Source organism: Megalops cyprinoides, chromosome 16 (assembly GCF_013368585.1).
Source record: "Megalops cyprinoides isolate fMegCyp1 chromosome 16, fMegCyp1.pri, whole genome shotgun sequence".
NCBI classification, from domain to species: Eukaryota; Metazoa; Chordata; class Actinopteri; order Elopiformes; family Megalopidae; genus Megalops; species Megalops cyprinoides.
In genome coordinates, this window is record NC_050598.1 from 5,932,532 (window position 1) to 5,953,241 (window position 20,710).

Consider the following 20,710-nt stretch of genomic DNA (forward strand, 5'->3'; position numbering starts at 1 on the left):
TCTTCTGTGAATACAGCAAACTCTACCGCTATGCAAAAGGAAGCAATGCAACAACACGCAAAGAAGTGGTCCTTACAGAAGCAATACAGCACAAACCAGAAAACAACCTTCAGCTTGAGCAGATGGGCTCTATATACGCTAGGGAACCTAAAAGGTATGCTGGCTGTTGAGGGAAAAGGCCTAACCTACATGCATGTTATGCAAATCTTGCGTGAATCCAAAATCCAGAAGAAAAACACCATGTCTTACTAAGACTGCATATTTTTCGAGGTGTCTTTTGTTTGACCCAAGCTGTGCTCGGACACAAAGTTCATGACTATGACAGACAGCAAGGTCTTTTTCACATGCACTGATCACGTTTCTTACCCTCTTCCCTTTCTGAAGCACATAGCCTCCAGACCCCAACCCTTAATTACCGTAAATGAATAGGGAAGTATTCTGATCTGACCTTGGTCCTTAATAGCTGACATATACCTTACTGTCACATTTACTGTTGGTGACACAAGAGTCTTGAGTGAAGGAGCTGCCACTTGTAGCTTTCTCGCCACTTACACATATATTACAACAGGTAAGAAAATTAATCTACTTATTTCTGATCTTAAATGCTATTGACATCAGATATGAGGACTTGCGTACTATGAACTGCATTTGGTTTTAATTAACCTGAAAATTGCTGTGATGTGAGTTTCAAATCAAACTCAAAAAGAATTGTGGTAATACTGTAGCCATTGGCCAAAATTAATAAAATACAGCTCTTAGGCACACATACATACATTCTTCAGCCTGACAAAAGAGACACCCCTCTCCCATCTCTGGATCCAGGTGTGCCTTCTGCCTGTTTGTAGCTAATATCCCATACACAATCTCGCAATCTCACAATGTAGTACAACTTACACTATTTCCTGCAAGTATTTAAACCTCTGCATTGTGATTTGGTTCTATAAGACCATTGCTTTCAAGGGAAGATAGTATTGACCAACCTGTGAATACAACCAATTCTTTCGAAACTGCAGTATCTGGCTAACTAGAAAGAACTAACGTGTTAACATAAAATGAATACCTATTCTGTGTTAGCACGTTGCATTTTTACGTCATGTTTGAAAGAGACTAGCAACATGTAACTGGTGACACCTGGTGGCTAGTAGCCATATTTTCCTCTGCAGCATAAATTAGAGTTGTGGGAACTGTCAGGGAACATTTCGGAGAGGAGAGGAAAGGTGCCTGCCAGCTCGTGTTGGGAGGGGAGTGGAGGGGAATGAGATGGCAGACTGGGCTGCAAAATGCATCCTTAGAATGAGCACAGGTAAGAGTCTCCATCCGTTTTGGCAGAGCTGAGCTGAAATATAGGATAGGGGTGGACCGGGGGCTGGGGGCTGGGGATAGGTCTGCAGTTTGTGGGCAAACACTCTGGCAGTCTGTGGAGACGCTGTAGAGTCCCTGAAACAGCTTTGTATGTTCTATTGGAGTGTGAGCTGTACAGGATGGAAAAGAGTGAATTACACTGCTATCTGGCTGATATAGATGTGATCACTCACTCTTTATAAGTGTTAGTGAGCATTGCTCTGACCGTGGGCACGTGTGCAGACTTTTGTTACGCCTTCTCTTCGTCGCTGGAATGCACGCTACAATGTAATATGCGTCTGCGCTCCGTAGTGTGTGCGGCTGACCTGTGGCGGCAGCAGTGCGCCTAACGTCCTACCTCCCCGAAGAAGAAGAGTGGGCGTGTACCCACTCCCCGTGTTCATTCGGCTGGTTCGGCTATTAAATGCTTATGTAAGAAACCAAATTTTTATTTTTGTCACTGAAATATTTTGCTGACAAGTAAATGAGTTTTACTGTTTACCATATGTTTGGAGGATTTTACCACTCACTATTTTGCGCTATTCAGGCGGAGTTTGTCCAGTGTCGGTGAGAAAACCTCTCGGGTTTTATCGTTGTTTTATTGTGGAGAAACGGTATCAGGTCTTGTTCTCTGTTTTGACGAAAAAGCCTGTCGTGTGATATTTTCAGTGCACGCCGGGAGTGATTTGGGTCCAGCGCATCAGCTGCGTACTTTTAGTAGTGTGTGAAATAATACACGTTGATTTAATGTTCTACAAGTCGATTGGCGATTTTAGACTCTTTTTAGGGGTGCTCAAGCACACCTAAATTTCATCTCAGCACTCCTAAAAACTCGTGTTACTTACTAGTAATTCATTAAAAGTATTATTGTTGTAAATTAAAATATCATATATAGAAAAATATTAATGTATTAATTGTTATCCAGTGAAACGAGTGATATAGCAGGGGAGCTGAACACTTTCACAAGGCACTGTATGCATGTCACATTCTCATTAGGGGTTGAGCCCCCTAAAGGCCTGATCCTAGAATCGCCCATTGTAGTACAAGATACTGGTATGTTTTTTTATTTAAGTGTGGTGTTTTTACACAGCCATTGTGTGTATTAACTACAGTCACATGGATGTTTGCATTTTGTAAGGGGCGAGGCAGATTTCGTCTGTGGCTCATTTTATTCCTTATGTTTTGTTTGGGTTAGTAGTTTGGATTTTGCACTTCTTCTTTTTCACATATATACGCCGGTATTGAGGCAAACGAACTTGGAGTATCTCAGTATCTCAGTCTCACTTTTGTTCTTTGTCGTTTTTCGGTTTTTGGCCACTACTCTCCCACAATCATACACGGGCGAGCTGTAAGCGATTAGAGCGGTCTTTGTAGGAAGCAGAGAATCCTGGCTGGTGACACATGTGTGTTTATGTGAATGGTAGCATTTTTTCCTTCATCAGAATTATATAGGATGGATTTATGATTGTTCGTTTCCCTTTACATGGACTGGTTCTAGGGCGTGCGAACTAGGCTGTGCCCTGTCTAAGCTGCACATGTGCTGTATCGCTCCACGTGACAATGCGAAACGTAATCAGGGGGATTGATGGAATTATAAAGAGCGTTCTGTGCTCTTTTCCCATTTTCTCCCCAATTTGGAATGGCCAATTCCCTGAATTCTGGAATGTCCAATTTGTCATCATCGATGTTCCGTCCCAACCCCCGCTGTCAATCAGGGAGAGCGTGGACAAGCACGTACCCTCCTCCGAGACACGTGATGTCAGCCGCTGCCTCTTTTCTGCGGTCCACAAGCTAAGGCAGCACAGAGATGAGTCGGAGGAAGCAGTGGCAGAACTAATTTTATACATGGGGTGGCCAGGGGGTGGCCAAGGCTACTTTAGGGGGTCCATAGACCATGAGTAAGTGTGTAACCCTAACCTTACATCTAAGGAGCATGAATGAATCCTATGGTTGCTGATTAGAGGTAGAAATGTTAATTCACTTAACCCAGAGTTCTTCAATGTGGCAGATGGTGTGGTCTACTTGGGTTACTTCACTAGAATTCTTTACTATGAATAGCCAGTGTCTCTACCTTGGAACTGTAGCTCAATTTCTCTCTCTCTCTGTCTTTCTCTCTCTCTCTCTCTCTCTCTCTCTCTCACACACACACACACACACACATACTGTACGGTACAGTACAGTACAGTACAGTACTGTACTCACATACTGGAGAGACTTGGGTCACTCTGTTTTCATGAATATATAATCTGGGTCTATAAGTGTTAAACATCCAAAATATTTTCAGAAAATAAAGCTCAAGCACCAAGGAGATAAGATAGCATTTGTGTGTGACATAAATTGCATGGTTTTTTTATGGAAGTTTACATTTACAAAAAAACACACTGAAATTTGACATACCAGGTATGACTAACTAGGTCTGCACGGTGTCCAACTACATGCCCTTAAGTGGCGGAATGGACGAATTGTTTGTATTATATCAATTCACATCATTTTCCAATAATTTGTAACTGAGTTTTACATTGAGGACAAAGTAGTTGGTAGTAGGCATACATGCTTTTATTTTAACACTATAAGAATCACTGCGTATTAATGCGTTTGTTTCGTGGAATTTTTTTTGTTTTTTTGGCTTGTGTGAGCTCACACAGTGTCTTTGGAAACCTAGGCGGTGTGAGCCCCCGGAATTAATTTCATTTTTCTTATTTCTTTTATTTATGACCCACTTACAAATTATCAGTATCCTTTGCTAATAGAATTCACGTGTATACTGCTATATCTTTTGGTTGCAAATACTGCTTAGAATGCCACTTTCTTTTTATATCACATTATCTTGAACTCTGGTGGCAAATCATATGAACTTTTTTTTTTTAGACCTGCAACCTGACTGTGGGGTAGCACAGTGGTAGCAGCAACAGGCTTCCCTGGGTGTGAGCTGAACCGCAGGAGGCTGCATTCTGCCAGGTAAAAGGCTGTCTGCTGGAGGCATTAAATGACTTTAATGCACAGCTTGTTTTCTATACAGATGCAAACAAGTCGGAACCGGAGTCAGTGTTGTCACAAGTGCAATGCGTGCTACAGTGCAAATCACAGTTCATTTAAACTTGAGCTTTTGGCCCTGAAATGGGCTGTTGCAGAAAAGGTCAAGGTGTATCTTGCTGCCTCATCTTTTTGTTGTCTTTTCCAATAACAATCTGGCAGTACCTCTGCATGCTGCCAGTATGGGCGTGGTAGAACAGCACTGGGAGAGAAGCCCAACTGGCTAATTTCCAATTTACATAACATTGACATACAGCGCCCTCTTATCCAGAGTGATTCCCAGGGTCAAACCCAAAGAGCATACAACAAAACAACATGAAACGTTGCATACAAGAACACCAGAGCCACTATCAAATGCGCAACCCTGAGACCACACACTGGGCCCAAAATCCAAGTGCAACACAACATATACAACAGGAGTGTACCATTCCAACACAATATCAACACATACCCTGAAGTAACTCTTCCATTTATAATGGATGGGATTAGACGCACATAGTTCAGTAACAATTGCAGTATGGGGCAGTGATGTGAAAGAGCTTCCTCTAGTGGCCTCACTCTATAGATCGTAAATAAGCTCAGTTGTACAACAAGGCTGGGAAACAATGCTGCCGCTTCTATGCAGGCACACCCGATAAATGCCCTGCTCAGGAAATGAGCAGATGAGCAGCTAGCTGAGAAACTGCTAACATTAGTCTAGCAGTTAAATGCTTTCAGGAAACTAACCAAGGTAAGAAGCAATAGTAAAGAACTATGTGATTGATGTATGAAACTATATAAATCCTTGCAGTGCTAAGTAACACACTTCAAATACAAATACCTGAACATGAGTCTGGGGAGGAATGGGTTTACATTACATTATATTACAATCATTTAGCAGGCACTCTTATTCAGAGTGAATTACATGCAGTAGATCATAAATTTTATCCATTTATACAGCTGGATATTTACTGAGACATTTGTGGGTTAAGTACCTTGCCAAAGGGTACAACAGCGGTGCTCTATCAGGGAATTGCAGCAACAACCTTTCAGTTATGAGCTATGCCTCTTACCACTGCCCTACACTGCTGTCCTTTACATGGGAACATGCTTAGTCTTTGTACATTAAGGCCATTCAGAACAGAAAGGCACAGGATCCCACTGATGATGATGTGGCTAAAGAGTACTGATCAGGGGGTGCTGTCATCTCAGCCTTGGGTAGGGTATTGTCTTCCAGGTGCCCAGGGCCATGTTGGAGAGCCAAGACCACCAGCAGAGGGAGCTAGCCTCCATCCTTCAACATTCCACACAAGGTCTTCCATTCCACTGGTATCTAGACTGAGCCTAGGGGGGGTTGTCACAAAAAGCCCTAGGTTTGGTGCCACAGCACCATTACACTTCCCTTACCTCTAAAGTCATACAAGTGTGAATAAAAGTATAAAAGTGACTTGCATTATAATGGTGTTGTGGAGTTTACTGCTGAATTTTCTCAGCTGATAGCTAAATCTATTGTTCTGAGCCAAAGATCCAACCCAGTAAAGGTTCTGTGGAATAATGAACTGAACAAGTTGTGTATGGATTTTATATGTTGTTACCAGGCATCTAGTTAGTTGGGTAGCTAGCTCAGCTACGTTTAATGCATTTTATAGGTCTGTAAAAAGGGCACACTAAAGGTTGTCACAGGACCATTGTATAAACATAGTTGCAAATGAAAAATTCTACCTGACAGTGTACTTTGCTGTGAGAGCTGACACAATGTTCCCAGGACATAAAGAATTTAGGACCACTTCGCAAGCTACTATTGCTAGCCAGCTTGTCTAACCCACTCACTAGTTCAGACCATGGACAACCTCCTCTAAACCAGTGTCTAGGTCAGGGGTGTCCAAACCTCAACTGGAGGGCCACTTGTCCTGCATGTTTTAGATCTCTCCCTGCTCCAACACAGCTGATTCAAATGATCAGTTTGTTATTCAGCAGCCTCAGGAGTTCATAACAAGTTGATCATTTGAATCAGCTGTGTTGGAGCAGGGAGAGATCTAAAACATGCAGGACAAGTGGCCCTCCAGGAGATGTTTGGACACCCCTGGTCTAGGTGCTTCAACCATTTCTCGTGTGGGTGGCTACATCACACAGATGCCATTATAAAATTAAAATTACATTATTGTCATTTAGCAGACACTCTTGCCCAGAGCAACTTACAATTTTAAACATGTATATAGATGGATATTTTACTGGGGCAATTGTGGGTTAAATACCTTGCCCAAGGGTACAGCAGCAGTGCCCCAGCAGGGAGTCAAACCAGTGACCTTCAATTACGAGCCCTACTCCTTAGCACCACTTCCACTGTCACCACTACCATTACCACTACTCCACACTACTGCCCACTGCTTCCCCTACACTGAGCTTTGATAGTTTCACATAAAGAATTCAGTGCTACTTTCAAATATTGTAATTCAGACAGCTGGTATGCATGTACAAGCATCTATGTTGTCTGTTGATTTTGCTATAAAGAACAGGTGATTAATGTTAGAGAAAGTTTTTTTCCTCTTTACAAATAAAGAGGTGTTTTACCATTTTATATAGAAGTATTTACAGGGCTTGTCTTGGTTCCAGAAATACTTTATTTTCTCAGCAGTATCAGTTCAGGCAGAGGGCTGCGCAGCCTCAGAGCTCAGACAACAAGGCTGAGGTGCAGCTTCTTCCCTCAGGCTGTGAGGCTCATGAACCCAGTGCCATAAGTTGCCCTCTGCACTACTGCACTCCATCCCAAAATGCTGCTCAGTTTTAACAATGTGTTTTAGTTATCATATGATTTTAGGTTTTGATTCTTTATTTATTTATTATTATCTATTTTAAACGCTGGTCCTGGGAAACAGTTTTCGTTCTTCATGTTTTTAACATGTCGAATGACAAATAAAAAACCTTGAACTTTCATCTTTCAAGGGAGTGCCTTGTGACTGCAGTCTGCAATGATGACTAATAACTGTGAGAAAAATGTATTGATCACCAGGCTCCAGGGAGGAAGGTGTGATTTCTCAGGGCAATTAACATTTATTCAGAGCACATCTCTGCCCCACACATTTTAAAAGATGCCTGGGTGCATAGGTTAAATCTGAATCCCAAACTAAAAATCTAGAGTTCTAAAAATAAATCTGAAGCTATTATGATCTGTCCTCACCATTGCTTTTGCTTTCACTTCATGTTGTTCTTAACAAAAGACAATCGTGTGAAGCAGCCACAAGTCACTTCTTTCATACCATTTACTGACACTGCACCAGGTGAGAGTTTTGCTCCTCTTAAATGTTCTTCATTTCTTCAATTGCATGCTTATTTTGATTACCTTGAATTTACTATGGTATACGTTTAAACTGTATCCATTGACCAAGTTGGACAAAAAAATTCATGGGTTGTTAATGCATTTTAATGCAGATTTTTGAGACACCTAAATGGGATGTTTTATAAAATTTAATCTGTGAATGAACACACTGAGAGTGACTTTTGTGAGCAAACATTCAAGTTATGCTTAATATAATGGCAGTTGTTTGCATTTTGTTTCTTGCACACATCATATTAAAAGAAAATAAAAAGGTAAACACAATGTTTTTTTGTAATACTGAATTAAATTCTACAAAAAAGGCTTTTTCTCCCCTTTTGCATTCTAGACTGCAAGCAAATAAGATTAGGAGACTTTGGCTGGTGTGCTCACCTGAAGTTTAGAGGTTAGATAAAGTATTTGTGCTTTAAATAGCCTGTGACTTAATCATGCTTTTAGACAATGATATTTTGTCAGAGCCTGATGGTAATTCTTTGGCCATTTGTACTGAAATAGCCCACCAAACACTGTCATCTAGATCTCTCTCTGTTCCTGTTTATGACTCACTACCTTTCCCCCCAGATCTGAAATAATCATTGAAGATGGACCCAGTACGAAACAGTTTCTTCGTTTTTGGCTCTTCTGGACTAGGTACACCACCTGTAGCTAGTGAAATATGTCTGAGTGCACAGGCAAAATGCTTTGTGTGTAATGTTTGTACTCTCACTAACAATGATCTTATTGTATTATCTCTCTGTCCCCGTCTTTCTCATGCTCCTCAGGATATATCAAGATTCTCACGAGCCTCCTGCCCATTGCCATGATTGCTTTAGGTGAGCAATGATCACATCAAACCTTTCACCCCTCAAAAAAGCACAATTGCCATTGTTAAATACATCACAGGCTTTTTTGCCTAAAATGAGCTAATTTGGAAACAAATTACACAAGGCAGATTGGAGCAACAGCACACAAATTAAGGTGGTTAATTTAAAAGAAGGATCATTCGTTGTTTGCTTTGATAAAGTGCATTTTTAAAAATTTTCCTCTTTGAACTTGCTTTATACTTGGGACCACCTTATGTTTGGGCTAATGCAGTACTATTAAATTATAGTAAACCTGAAAGGGTCACTTTAAAGTTTTCCCCTCTGATGAGAATCTCTCATGTATTGCACACCTACTAACTCCTCCCCTTCCACCCTTTACCCACAGGGGCCCTGCACCTCCACGGCTGCCCCAAACAGCCCTACATCCCCATCTACCTGATAGTGGGTGGGGTGTTCTGGCTGCTCGTAAACATACTCTCATTTTCGGGCTGCAGCCAGGCGGGGGAAGGAGTCCTTGGTTCCCTCTGCACTGCCTGCAACTTCCTGCTTTACCTGTTCCTCTTCTGCTGGTTCATCACAGGTGAGAATGGAGGGAAGGGGGAAACAGGGGGGAGAAATGGAGGAAGGAGACAGCAGAAGAGATGAATGAATGGGGTTCGACCACGGCAGGATCATGGTCCCGTGAGACCCCTGGCTACATGTCTTTTGGAGCTCCCCCCTTCTTTCTTGCCTTCCTCCCCGCAAAATCATCTGCTAGATCATCAAAATCTAGCTGTCTGACAAGGTCTAACTCTATTGACATAAGTGACAAGTTGGTGTCTTTTCATGTTGAGGTCAGTGGCGCCCCCAGAAAATGTTCAGTGGGGTGGCCAGGTGGCCAGTGAAAATCTTGGGGTGGCACTAGCATGGTAACTGCCGGGGGTGGGGGATGTTAACAGCAATTCATTTTCACGAAAGCAGACTCGGATATTTCGCTTTTAATGGCCAAATGCAATAGAACAAACTGGATTTTTGGATTTAAACAAACTGAATTTATGGATTTAAATCTTTGGAGTTAAAACCTATGGATACTGAATGCAATATTTTTCTCCTCATTACGAAACGATTCTGTATCATGCGGGACGCTTGGCAACACTGAAGTGACACAAGAAGGCTGTGGCATCTGGCATGAGTGATTTTTTTTATGTTAACAAGCTACATACAATGCAGTTGTGGGTAAAAGCTATGTATGTAATTTCATTCTCTAAGCCTAAACACTATTAATGGCGATGACAAAATATATCTGGATTGAAACAACAAACACACGTTTTAAATGGCAAAGTATTACTAAATGGTGTGATGTAACCAACTGGCTAATAAATAGGCTATCCGAAATCAACATAGCCAGCTAATTTATTTATAGCGACCTACGGAGACCGGACTTCAACACATCCATCTTACAAGAGGAAAAAACAACAAACATCTGAAATCTGCAGTAAAAACAATAAAATATGCATTTTTCCAGTTTGAACTTGGACATTACAGATATAGTGTAGTGGTCAGTGGCTGATAATTCTGCGGAGTGGAGGTTGAAATTGCGAAAATACAAAACTAAAAATAGCCTAAATAAATGTAAAAATAATAATATAAAACATTTGTTTGGTGGTCTAGTACTGACAGTTCTGTTCGTGCCTTGTAGTGTAACTAACAAAATCAACGATTGGGGGGAACTGTAGAAGATGAAGGATGGAACAGTGGAAGGCACAGGTGTGAAAGACATACATTCCCTTCTCATTCTTCCATCTTCTCTGTGTTTATTTGTAGGAAGTGTCTGGGTTTACACCATATTTCCACCCAACTATGAATCTCCTTCCAAAGAAGACTATTGTGAGAAGACCTTGTACCTGTTCACCTTCTGGTTCCATAATGCCTGCTACGTAATGGCAACTCTGGGAATGATTTCTTGGTGCTGCTCATTCCTCTACACAAAACTGGGTGGCACCTAAAATAAGAAGGGCATTCAAGATGGTGTTTTGGGTGCATATCAGCAGATGTTACGTCTACTCCCCCGGTCAGTGACGGAGCCTACAAATAATTATGGTTTATAACATCTCTCCACCTAACACAGCAGAGGCACGGATCAATTAAATCAATGGAACATCCCCTTTGAAGTCAGGGCTCTGAAGACAGGTCACATGATGTACTTATGTGCTCTCCTCCAACTATGCTTCTTGCTCTCTACTAGCTGGTTTACTGTGTTTCAAACAATGTTTTTCATATACTGCATCACAAGAGATGTTATGTCTGCATTATTGTGGTCACTGATGGATTGGCAAAAATAAATAAATATTGTCTTTCAAAACAGTATGATTGTGACTGTGAGGTCATTTATGATTGCAAACATAGCGCTTGTGCAAGTGTATCCCTTAAAACATATACTACACAGTTAAACTCACCTCAATGCACTCAATGCACCTCTAGCATAACATATTTTTTTTGCTGGTTTATGCTATTGCTATTTTCTTACTGACTTGCTATTTTACAAGCACAAATGTAGGTTAGTTTTTTATTGTTTTCCACACATTGTGTTGTCCAAACAGTAGTCCAGAGTTGAAGAGAATACATCAAAAATGCTTGACAATTTTAAAAAAGTGACACATGCAAATTTGCTGTTTATAACCTAAGGCTGTAACACTGTCGCCAGTGGAGGATATAGTGGATGATGATATAAATAAGCCTACTTAGCCACTTCTGCTATTAGAATGTGAATTTGTTCAATATCTCTGAATCACTGCATCAAGACCAGGTCCTCAAGACCATTGCAGACACTGTCAGCAAAGGGATCATAACTGCATGTGCTTATGTCCTTTTGCCCATTGCTTTTGTCAAAGCAAGCAAACAGCTGAACCCAAGCCAATATCAGAAACATCCTGGTGCCCTCTAATGACTGGAAGATGACAGTGACATTGTAGACCAGGGGTATTCAACTTCAGAGGCCAAGAGGGCCACATTTAAACCACAAAAGATGCAAAGGGCCACAACTTATTATTAACATATTTTTAGTTTTATTCACTGTACTTATTACTACTGTTTAATATGCTGCACACTCTTGCTACCCATTTTTAGTGCATTGCAAAGCATCACGGAATATGAAAAACAAAAATTTTCTCCATTTGAGTAGAAAAGAAAAACATTTTTGTGGGTAAATAGTTTGACTTCCTAGTCTTTTTACTGCATTCCAAAGCATAAGTCAAAGTCAACTTTATTGTCAATTCTCCAATATGCACAGGACATACGGAGGATTGAAATTGCGTTTCTCTCAGGCCCACGGTGACAATACAACAGTTCGACATAACACAATGAAGACACTGAGAGACAAGAACAAGAATTGCTACAAATTACACATATTACACATATTTACAGCAAGGGCATTCAGGCACATTGTAGGTTTATAAATATGGAGAATAAATATAAAAAATATAAATATAACTACGTATTCCACAGGAATACGATGTAGACTGTTTATATAAGTAAAGTAAAGTGACTGTGCAAATCTGTGTGAGTGTGTGTGTGATGATTAATGTTGGGAGTAAGGATGGGTGGAGAATAGTCCAGGCTTCAGTATAGGGGGGGGGGGGGGGGGGGGGGGGGTTCAAAGCTCAGTCCTGTGTTGGAGCAGATGGCTGAGGGAGGGAAGAGAGTTCAACTTCCTAACAGCCTGGTGGATGAAGCTGTCCCTCAACCCTGAGGTACGGGCCTGGAGGCTTCTGAATCTCCTCCCCGATGGGAGGGGACTGAAGAGCGTGTGCGAAGGATGAGTGGGGTCGGCAGCAATGCTCTGTGCTTTACGCGCTAGGCGTGTGTCGTAGATGTCCAAGGGGGAGGGGAGTGAGGCACCAGAGATCTTTTCTGCTGCATCCACTATGCGCTGCAGGGTTCTCCTGTTGGCGGTGGTGCAGCTCCCAAACCACACAGTGATGCAGTTGGTAAGGATGCTCTCAATGGTGCCTCGGTAGAAGGAGCACATGATGGGAACTGGGGCTCTGGCTCTCCTCAGTTTGCGGAGGAAGTAGAGGCGTTGCTGAGCTTTCTTGGCCAGTGATGTGGTGTTGTTTGACCAGGAGAGGTCTTCTGTTATGTGCACACCCAGAAACTTGGTGCTACTCACCCTCTCCACAGCTGCACCATTGACGGTCAAAGGACGATGCTGGGTGTGCTCTCTCCTGAAATCGACGACCATCTCCTTTGTTTTCATCATATTCAGGGAGAGATTGTTGTCACCGCACCACTTGACAAGTTGGCTCACCTCCGTCCTGTAGTTAGCCTCGTCTTTGTTGGTGATGAGGCCCACCACAGTTGTGTCATCCGCAAATTTGATGAAGATGTTGGAGCTGTACTTTGGTGTGCAGTCATGGGTCAGCAGCGTGAAGAGAAGGGGGCTAAGCACACATCCCTGAGGGGCTCCAGTGTTCAGTATGATGTTGCTGGATATGTGGTTGCCGACCCGAACTGCCTGTGGTCTTCCAGTGAGGAAGTCCAGTAACCAGTTGCATAGGGAAGTGTTAAGGCCCAGATGATCCAGTTTCTGAATTAACTGCATGGGGATGATTGTGTTGAATGCTGAGCTGAAGTCTATGAACAGCATTCTCACATATGAGTCCTTCTTTTCCAGATGGGTGAGGGCTGAGTGTATAGCAGTGGAGATCGCATCGTCTGTGGACCGGTTGGCTCGATATGCAAACTGGAATGGGTCCAGGGAGGGAGGGAGGATGGATTTGATGTGCTGCATGACTAGCCGTTCGAAGCACTTCATTAAGATGGGCGTCAGTGCAACAGGGCGGTAGTCATTGAAGCTGGATGGAGATGGCTTCTTTGGCACAGGTATTATTGTGGTTGCTTTGTAGCAGGTAGGGACAACTGCTTGGCTCAGGGAGGTGTTGAAGATGTCTGTAAAGACATCTTTGAGCTCCTCTGCACAGTCCTTCAGCACACGGCCAGGTATGTTGTCGGGCCCAGCAGCTTTGCAGGCATTGATTCTGGAGAGGGAGCTCTTCACGCTGGCTGGAGATAGGCACAAGACCTGGTCATCAGGAGGGGGTGGTGATTTGTGAGCAGGTGAGGAGTTGTCTGCTTCAAAGCGCGCGAAGAAGTTATTGAGGTTGTTTAGCAGAGGGATGTTGCTGTCGCAGGTCCGTGGAGGGGGCTTGTAGTCTGTGATGGTCTGGATCCCCTGCCACAGCCTCCTTGTGTCTCTGCTGTCACTGAAGTTCTGTGCTAACTTCTGTGTGAACTGCTTTTTGGCTTTCCTGATGCCGCGGGACAGGTTGGCTCTGGCTGTTTTCAGTGCAGCATCATCACCGGCTCTGAAGGCAGCATTTCGGGCCCTCAATAGCCTGTGGACTTCTCCTGTCAGCCATGGCTTCTGGTTAGCCCGGGTGGTGATGGTTTTGATTTCGGGTGACATCATCAATGCATTTGGTGATGTAGGCTGTAACTGTCTCTGTGTACTCCTCAATGTTGGTGTGCTGGTTGTAAGTGGCTGCCTGTCTGAACATGTCCCAGTCCGTGGTAGCAAAGCAGTCCTGCAGTGCTGAGGAGGCGCCCTCTGGCCACACTCTGATCTGCCTCTGAACCGGTTTGGTGACTTTCACCCGTGGTCTGTATGCTGGCATTAGCATAACAGTGATGTGGTCAGAGAGGCCAAGGTGGGGGAGGGGTAAGGCTCTATATGCTCCTTTATGTGTTGTGTAGACCAGGTCCAAAGTGTTATTTCCCCGTGTTGGAAAGTTGATGTGTTGATGTATATTTGGAAACACAGTCTTAAGGTCTGCATGATTGAAATCTCCAGCTAAGATGAGAAATCCCTCTGGGTGGGCTGTCTGTTGATCGCTGATAGCCTGGTAGAGCTCACTGATTGCCCCGTTCTTGTCGCTGTTGTTAGAGCTAGGGGGAATGTAAACAGCCACTAGCAGGATGGCTGTGAATTCCCTCGGCATAATGGAATATGAAAAAAAAATATTCTCAATTTGAGTAACAAACCAGTTACGTGGGTAAATAAAGTTTGTCTTGCTAGTCTTTTTAATGCAATTTGAATAAAGAAAAACCTTTTTATTTCAGTAAATAAACTTCACAGGTTATGGTGGACAAGAAGCTACATATTCCTAGAGAGAAATCTGAGTCTGGATTCTTTTCCCAAGTAATTTCAGGTCTGCCTGTTGTTCAGTGGTAGCTACTCTGAGACAGTCTGCCAAATGTCTATCAGTTAGACGGGAAAGTTGTCACTGCTTTTAACAATGCTATGGAACATGGATTGCTGGGCTTGAAACTCACCTAGCAAAGTTTGTATTTTGTGTTTCCTGAGATCGCTCTCAGGTGGACAGACATCTTTGAACCCGGGGTGAAGCTGTTCATGGTGACGTTGCAGATTAGCTCGCTTTGACACCGCAGTTATTTTTTGACAGATGGGACACATTGGTTTGCCACGTATCTCCGCAAAAGCAAATTTCATTTCCCACGCAGGGTTGAAAACCCTGTTTTCATCATCCACTTTCCTTTTCACCATCATTAACCCTTTCGTACGTAACTTATTTTTATGCTATGTAGCGCGCATGTTAGGTTACATGGTTTGTTATGTTTTCATTAGCTTTATTAAGCTTCTCATATGTTTCAGTTAGCATTTGCTATATTTTTTAATGTTAAATCGCTGTTTCCTCAAAGCTAAAATTAGTTATAATTTTGCCAATCTTTGCCAATCTAGTGTTCTAATCGATTTTAGCATATGCGCTAAACAGCAAATCACACCGGTGTAACCGTATGCGCTAAAGGGTTAATAAAGGTGAAAAATATTTTGCCGGCTTGACAGATGAGCTCTCATGATAAATGGGCTATCATTAACGTTCCCGTTGTCAGTTAGAGTGGCACAAAATTAAAGGTACACTGCCTAATTTTGACATGACTTTTGGTGACTAATTATAATAATTATACATTCATAACCAGATCTGTTGGGATCTGCCACAAACAGGCGGCCCGCGGGGCCTGTTGAGTAAGTATAAGTAGGTTGCAGACACAACTAAAGCTCCTGTAGGACATTGAAAAAAAAAAACATCATTCTGATCTCAAAAGCAGGTTACATCACTCAAACTTTTTCAAAAAACATCAATAAATGTATTCAGCCAGTGACTTCAGCTGGGAAATATGAGCAACAATATCTGTAACTTTGAGCAAGGTGTCTCTGGGCAGTAATACCATTTTTTTTAAAGATTATTGTAAATGGCTAAAGAAGGCGAGTGACCGTTAATGCTGTGATTGTGTTTAAGCAATGTCATATTTCTTCTGGGTGTGAAACCCAGAGAAATACATAAAAAAAAACAATAGTGTGGCATAGTGGTAAGGATTAGGGCTTGCAACCAAAGAGGTTGCTGGTTCATTTCCCCACTGGGACACCTTGTTGGGAAAGGTACTTAACTCAAAATTCCCTCAGTAAATATCCAACTGTATAAATGGATACAGTTTATAACCTACTGTATGTAAGTCACTCTGGATGAGAGTTTACTAAATGATTGCAATGTAATGTAAAAAAAAAAAAACAGCATTGAAATATAGATATTGGTAATAACTGGACAAACATTATCAAGTGGCAATGTATTGCTGTTAGATTGAAAATAAGCCTTATATAGCTTACAGCTCTGCATAACACACATTCTGTAACGCATTCATATAGCTGGATTTTTATATGAGGAACTGAAGTAAAAGCTTTGCTCATGCTGTTCGCTATTTGGTTCTCCCAAGATTACACACGCAATAACCCCTGGTAAATGTTTGCTCCTCAAAGCTGCATGTATTGCTGACTACAGGAAAACAATGCGAAACTCCAGCCGGTTGCAACTTCTCCTCCGACGGAATGACATTGCAATGGTGCGTTCACCACCATTATGCAAATTTAACACAAGTTGTGCAATTTCAGTCATTCCAGTAAAACAGATGTACAAAAGATTTACAAATACAATTCTGCTGGATTGTACGCATTCATTCAAAACTTGAAGAGTCATTCACATTGAGGTGGTTCTGGCAAAGCAGTTTAGTGTGTATTTGTGGCTGCAGCTAAACACTGTTAAGCATTCATGGAAACAGGCAGCTATTTCAGATTAATTACACAAAGACAATATCACACACATTTTAGGAAGTGTCTGGGAAACTCCACGTTTGCCTCGCAATTGTTGCGAAATTAGCTTTGCTAACATCACGATTTCGTCACACCCTGCTTTCTAACAAGGGTGAATAATTGTTAAACTCAATGTGAGACATTCTTATGGCACCACTCCTTGGGGTAACAGGTAAAGCCCACCCCAGCGGATAACGCCTGTGAAGATTTCCCAGCACCCACGGTAGGTAAAGAATTCATCTAATGGACTATTATAGTTATAGTTTTAGTTAGTTTTAGTTTTAAATGTATGTTACAATAGCTGCAACTGGCTCATTGTCATCACGTGGAAAAAGCGTTGTGTAGCCTATTTTTCAAACGGTGGGCCTGCATGCAACCAGTTAAAACGAACAATAGAACGAAAAAGGAATGGAGCGATGTTACCTACCGGGCCATAAAACTGGGAAAATAACAGACAGATGCGTCCAGAATTTATAGATGTGCGAATTTATGGTATATTCACACACGTACTCGACAGAAGACATTACAATGAAACTCAGAAAAGCTGATATTTCAGTTATTTGCGCAAACCGTGTCTTATTACAAAGACTACTCTGGGGATGAGATTCCGAGCGGGTGGGTATGGTACGCGGGGGACTTTTTAAGGCATAAGTTTTACAGAGCTTAACAACAAAGTAAATTGAATATAATAACATCACAGAAAAAATCATACTAAATCAGCAAAAACTGTCTGTAGAATGATCAAAAACATGTCAAACTGTGTACAACTTTCTACTGTTGCTTCCCTCTACATAACATTACATTCAATGTCTATGGCAACACAAACAATATAAGACATTTTCCCAATATTGCTTTTTTGTGTTGTCGACAACACTATAAATGCATAACTAATTAAATTAATATACGTACGTATGGCTGTAAAGGAATTTGTTTCATTAATTTAATATACTGTATATGTGTTTCACTGATTTTTTACTTCTTCCTGCTTTTATTTATGACTCACTCTCTCCCCCTACAGGCCTGAAAGTATCTGAAGATGGACTTCGAATTCATTGGACTCGGTGATACATTTTAACTAGTGCTCTGTTTCTGAAGTGAAAGAGAGAGAAATCAGTTTGGGTGCTTTAAATGTTTTTTTCTGTTTTCTCTTTTCAGTGATACTACTCCTTCTTGGATACGTCATGCCCATTATTTTTGGAGTTATAGGTGAGCTCCAAAAATCTCTGATTGCTTATATGTAGAACTTGCATGGTAAAAGATCTAATTAATACATGATGTTGTTGTTGATGTCATGATTAATACATAATGACATTGTTTGTTGTTCTGCTGGGGTGTGGCTACATAATGCTGTTGTCGCATGCCACATATTGTCAATAGAAATGACAGCAATCATTGGGAAAGAAACCATAGTTAGCTCTCATGGTCAAGGCTGGATTATGGACCTGGCCAGGGGGGCCAGTGCCCCAGGCCTCGGACTGCCAGGGGGGCTCCAAGCCTCAGGCCGTGTGCAGAGGGTGGCCCAAGACTTCCAAAGGAAGTTGAACACCAGGGCCCTCAGTGCGCACAGCGCAAGCTGACCACTAGGCCCCTGGGTGCTTATAGTGTAAGCTAACCACTAGGGCCCCCCAGTCCCCTCAGCGCTTACAATGTGAGGGCCCCCAGGCCCCTTGGCATTTAAAGAGTGAGCTGACCACTAGGGCCCCCGGGCTGACTCCAATATAGGAAAGCGGGGGGGGGGGGGGGGGGCTCCAAAAGACATGTGCCCAGGGGCCTCACGGGACCATGATCCGGCCCTGCTCATAGTGACAGACAAGGGTATATGAAGAGATAGCTAGCTAGTGATTCTGTCAATGAGAAAACAAAAATTTGAAAATAAAAAATAATAAATAAATCGGAGGAAGACAAGCGCCACTTCATAAAAAAAGGGGAGGCCAACATGGACCCAGAGAGCTTTAATGAAAGAGTGTATTACCACAGATTCTTAATGTGTGGTGTGTGCCACTGAATATTCTGTCTCTGCCATTGTTGAAACCTTAGGTGTTCATATTAAAATGTATGTGGTATTACATCATAATTCAATGTGTTTATTACATATAACATGTATAATGTAGCTGTTGCTGCTGCTGTAAAAGTTAGACAGGCTAATTTCATGACAAATAAGTCTGCTGTGCATTCCTGTTTTGCCTGGAAGTTCCTTGTGTGTGTGTGTTTGGGGGGGGTCATTTTACTGTGTGTATCACAGCCCTCATGTTTATATAACCTGTCCTCTGACTCCAAGGGACCATGCACCTGAATGACTGCCCCCAGCAGCCCTACATCCCCCTCTACCTGGGCGTCGGTGGGCTGGTCATGGTGCTCGCCCAGGTGCCGTATCTCTCCTGCAGCGAGCGACGTGTGGAAGGGAAACCAGCGCTCCGCACCCTGCTCACTGTCTGCAAAGTCCTGCTCTTCCTCGTCCTGATCGGCTGGTTTCTGGCGGGTGAGACAGTCCCGTCCCTTCACACGCTTAATCAGTAAATAAATAAGGCTACAAATGCCTGTGCTGGGTATAAGGAGTGTGTGCTTGAACATTTCATGTTATACAGGATGGCTTGCTTGATCGTGTTTGTTTGGTGGATGCTCTTAACCAGAGCAACTTACACAGTGATTCACACAAGTGCACATAATAAGGCGATAGAAAGAAACGCAGAAAAAAATAATAATACCACATTTTAGGCTTTGTGTGACATAACGCTACAGTATAATTTAAATATTCAACATAATGTGCTAAAATGAAATTGCAGTAATGTCACAGAAGGATTGATATCCTGTGCTCAATCTACTCAATTTGTCTACCAACTGAAATGTTGTATGTCACTTCTATGACAGTCATTCACTTGATATAACACAGCTGGATGTTCACTATTCAAGTATCTTGTTCAGTGATGCAGTAGCAGTGACCCTACTTTCTTCTCTTATTATTTTTGCAGGAAGCGTGTGGATCTATTCTATATATCCCCCAAACTACGACCCTAGTGCAAAAGTGTACTGTGCAAAAACGCTGTACCTGCTTGCTTTCTGGCTTACGAATCTGTGCTACATCTGCATCGGGCTGGGTCTGGTTGGCTGGTTCTACTGTTACCTGAGGAGTGACCACGACATGAACATCTGCTCCTTCTTCAGATCCCGCCTGTACACCCCTCTGAGCTGATCTAACCTAACGCATGCTCTTGCTGTGTTGCCGGGCCGTTCGGTAACATTGCTGAGAGGTTACGGCTGCGTTATGGGAACGTTCCACGCCAGCTAGGCTGCTTCCAGCTGCAGACTGCATCCAAAGGGGCTGTGCTTTGTAGACTCTGGTAGACTCTGTTGTGTGTTACCTCCACCATGGACTGTGACCTCTTTTGTAAGGCAAAGGCTTTCCTCAGTAAACCGCAGACCTGGGCCTACTGACTGGCTTAGACAGTCAAGGCACTTGTTCCAAGTGCAGGCTGAGCCCTATAGGCTGGGCCCGGATCCGTGCCACTCACCAACAATGACCCTGCACACATTATGGCAGATTATTCACTTCATGGAGGCCTAATGTACGATTGCCAATTAGAAAATTTGAATTTGAAATATGAAGAAATAACCCTTGGCCCTGACTCATACAAACTGTGTACAGAATTATGTCACTCTGGCTTATTCCCTTTTCATAACAAATACGGCAGGATAGAACTGTGTAACAATAGTGCCACATCTGAGGATCACACTAATGAAGCTTGCATTTTACCTAACCATTATGCAAAGAGACAGAAACTCAATAAAAGCAATCACACACTGCTAGATCATGTTTAATGTTTTGGGATTGTGGGGGGTTGTGTACCGGTTTTGCAGTGTAAAAGGTTCTCAATTGTTCTCAATGTCAGAGCTCCAACACAATCTGAATTTATCAGTGTATTAACTGCTGGACCCCTCTATCTAACGGACAGTAAACTCTATCTTGCATCACAGAGAAGGCTCATCATGCAACATTTGGAGCAGGAAAGGAGTAGGGAAGAATAAGCCCAAGTACTACCTGCTAAATTGCATTCTTTGGTCAATTTGGTACACTCAGATTAG

At 42.4% G+C, this 20,710-nt stretch overlaps 2 protein-coding genes across 4 annotated transcripts; both read left to right on the forward strand.

Annotated features, from left to right (window-relative positions):
* The first annotated feature begins 1,708 nt into the window (after positions 1–1,708).
* Positions 1,709–10,680, forward strand: LOC118790563 (transmembrane protein 272-like). 3 transcript variants are annotated; one of them, XM_036547509.1, is made up of 6 exons: positions 1,709–1,773; positions 4,210–4,299; positions 8,249–8,317; positions 8,449–8,499; positions 8,876–9,070; positions 10,294–10,680. In XM_036547509.1, the coding sequence occupies exons 3-6, from the start codon at positions 8,269–8,271 to the stop codon at positions 10,473–10,475; spliced, it is 477 nt and encodes a 158-aa protein (XP_036403402.1). In that variant the 5' UTR covers positions 1,709–1,773; positions 4,210–4,299; positions 8,249–8,268; the 3' UTR covers positions 10,476–10,680. The 3 variants fall into 3 exon arrangements, with proteins under 3 accessions (XP_036403402.1, XP_036403401.1, XP_036403403.1); XM_036547508.1 differs by lacking the exon at positions 1,709–1,773 and adding an exon at positions 1,810–1,908; XM_036547510.1 differs by lacking the exons at positions 1,709–1,773; positions 4,210–4,299 and adding an exon at positions 8,022–8,072.
* A 6,017-nt stretch (positions 10,681–16,697) lies between these two features.
* LOC118791582 (transmembrane protein 272-like) lies at positions 16,698–20,425 on the forward strand. Its single transcript, XM_036548983.1, has 5 exons — positions 16,698–16,853; positions 17,649–17,691; positions 17,786–17,836; positions 18,909–19,109; positions 19,600–20,425. The coding sequence occupies exons 2-5, from the start codon at positions 17,667–17,669 to the stop codon at positions 19,818–19,820; spliced, it is 498 nt and encodes a 165-aa protein (XP_036404876.1). The 5' UTR covers positions 16,698–16,853; positions 17,649–17,666; the 3' UTR covers positions 19,821–20,425.
* Positions 20,426–20,710: the final 285 nt, after the last annotated feature.

Excerpts from the sequence above, each read along its gene's own strand:
- LOC118791582 (XM_036548983.1), top strand. The coding sequence starts at position 17,667 with ATGGACTTCGAATTCATTGGACTCG. Across the intron at positions 17,837-18,908 it reads CATTATTTTTGGAGTTATAG|GGACCATGCACCTGAATGAC; the intron begins GTGAGCTCCAAA and ends TCTGACTCCAAG. Across the intron at positions 19,110-19,599 it reads GATCGGCTGGTTTCTGGCGG|GAAGCGTGTGGATCTATTCT; the intron begins GTGAGACAGTCC and ends TTATTTTTGCAG.
- LOC118790563 (XM_036547509.1), top strand. The coding sequence starts at position 8,269 with ATGGACCCAGTACGAAACAGTTTCTTCGTTTTTGGCTCTTCTGGACTA. Across the intron at positions 8,500-8,875 it reads CATTGCCATGATTGCTTTAG|GGGCCCTGCACCTCCACGGC; the intron begins GTGAGCAATGAT and ends CTTTACCCACAG. Across the intron at positions 9,071-10,293 it reads CTTCTGCTGGTTCATCACAG|GAAGTGTCTGGGTTTACACC; the intron begins GTGAGAATGGAG and ends GTTTATTTGTAG.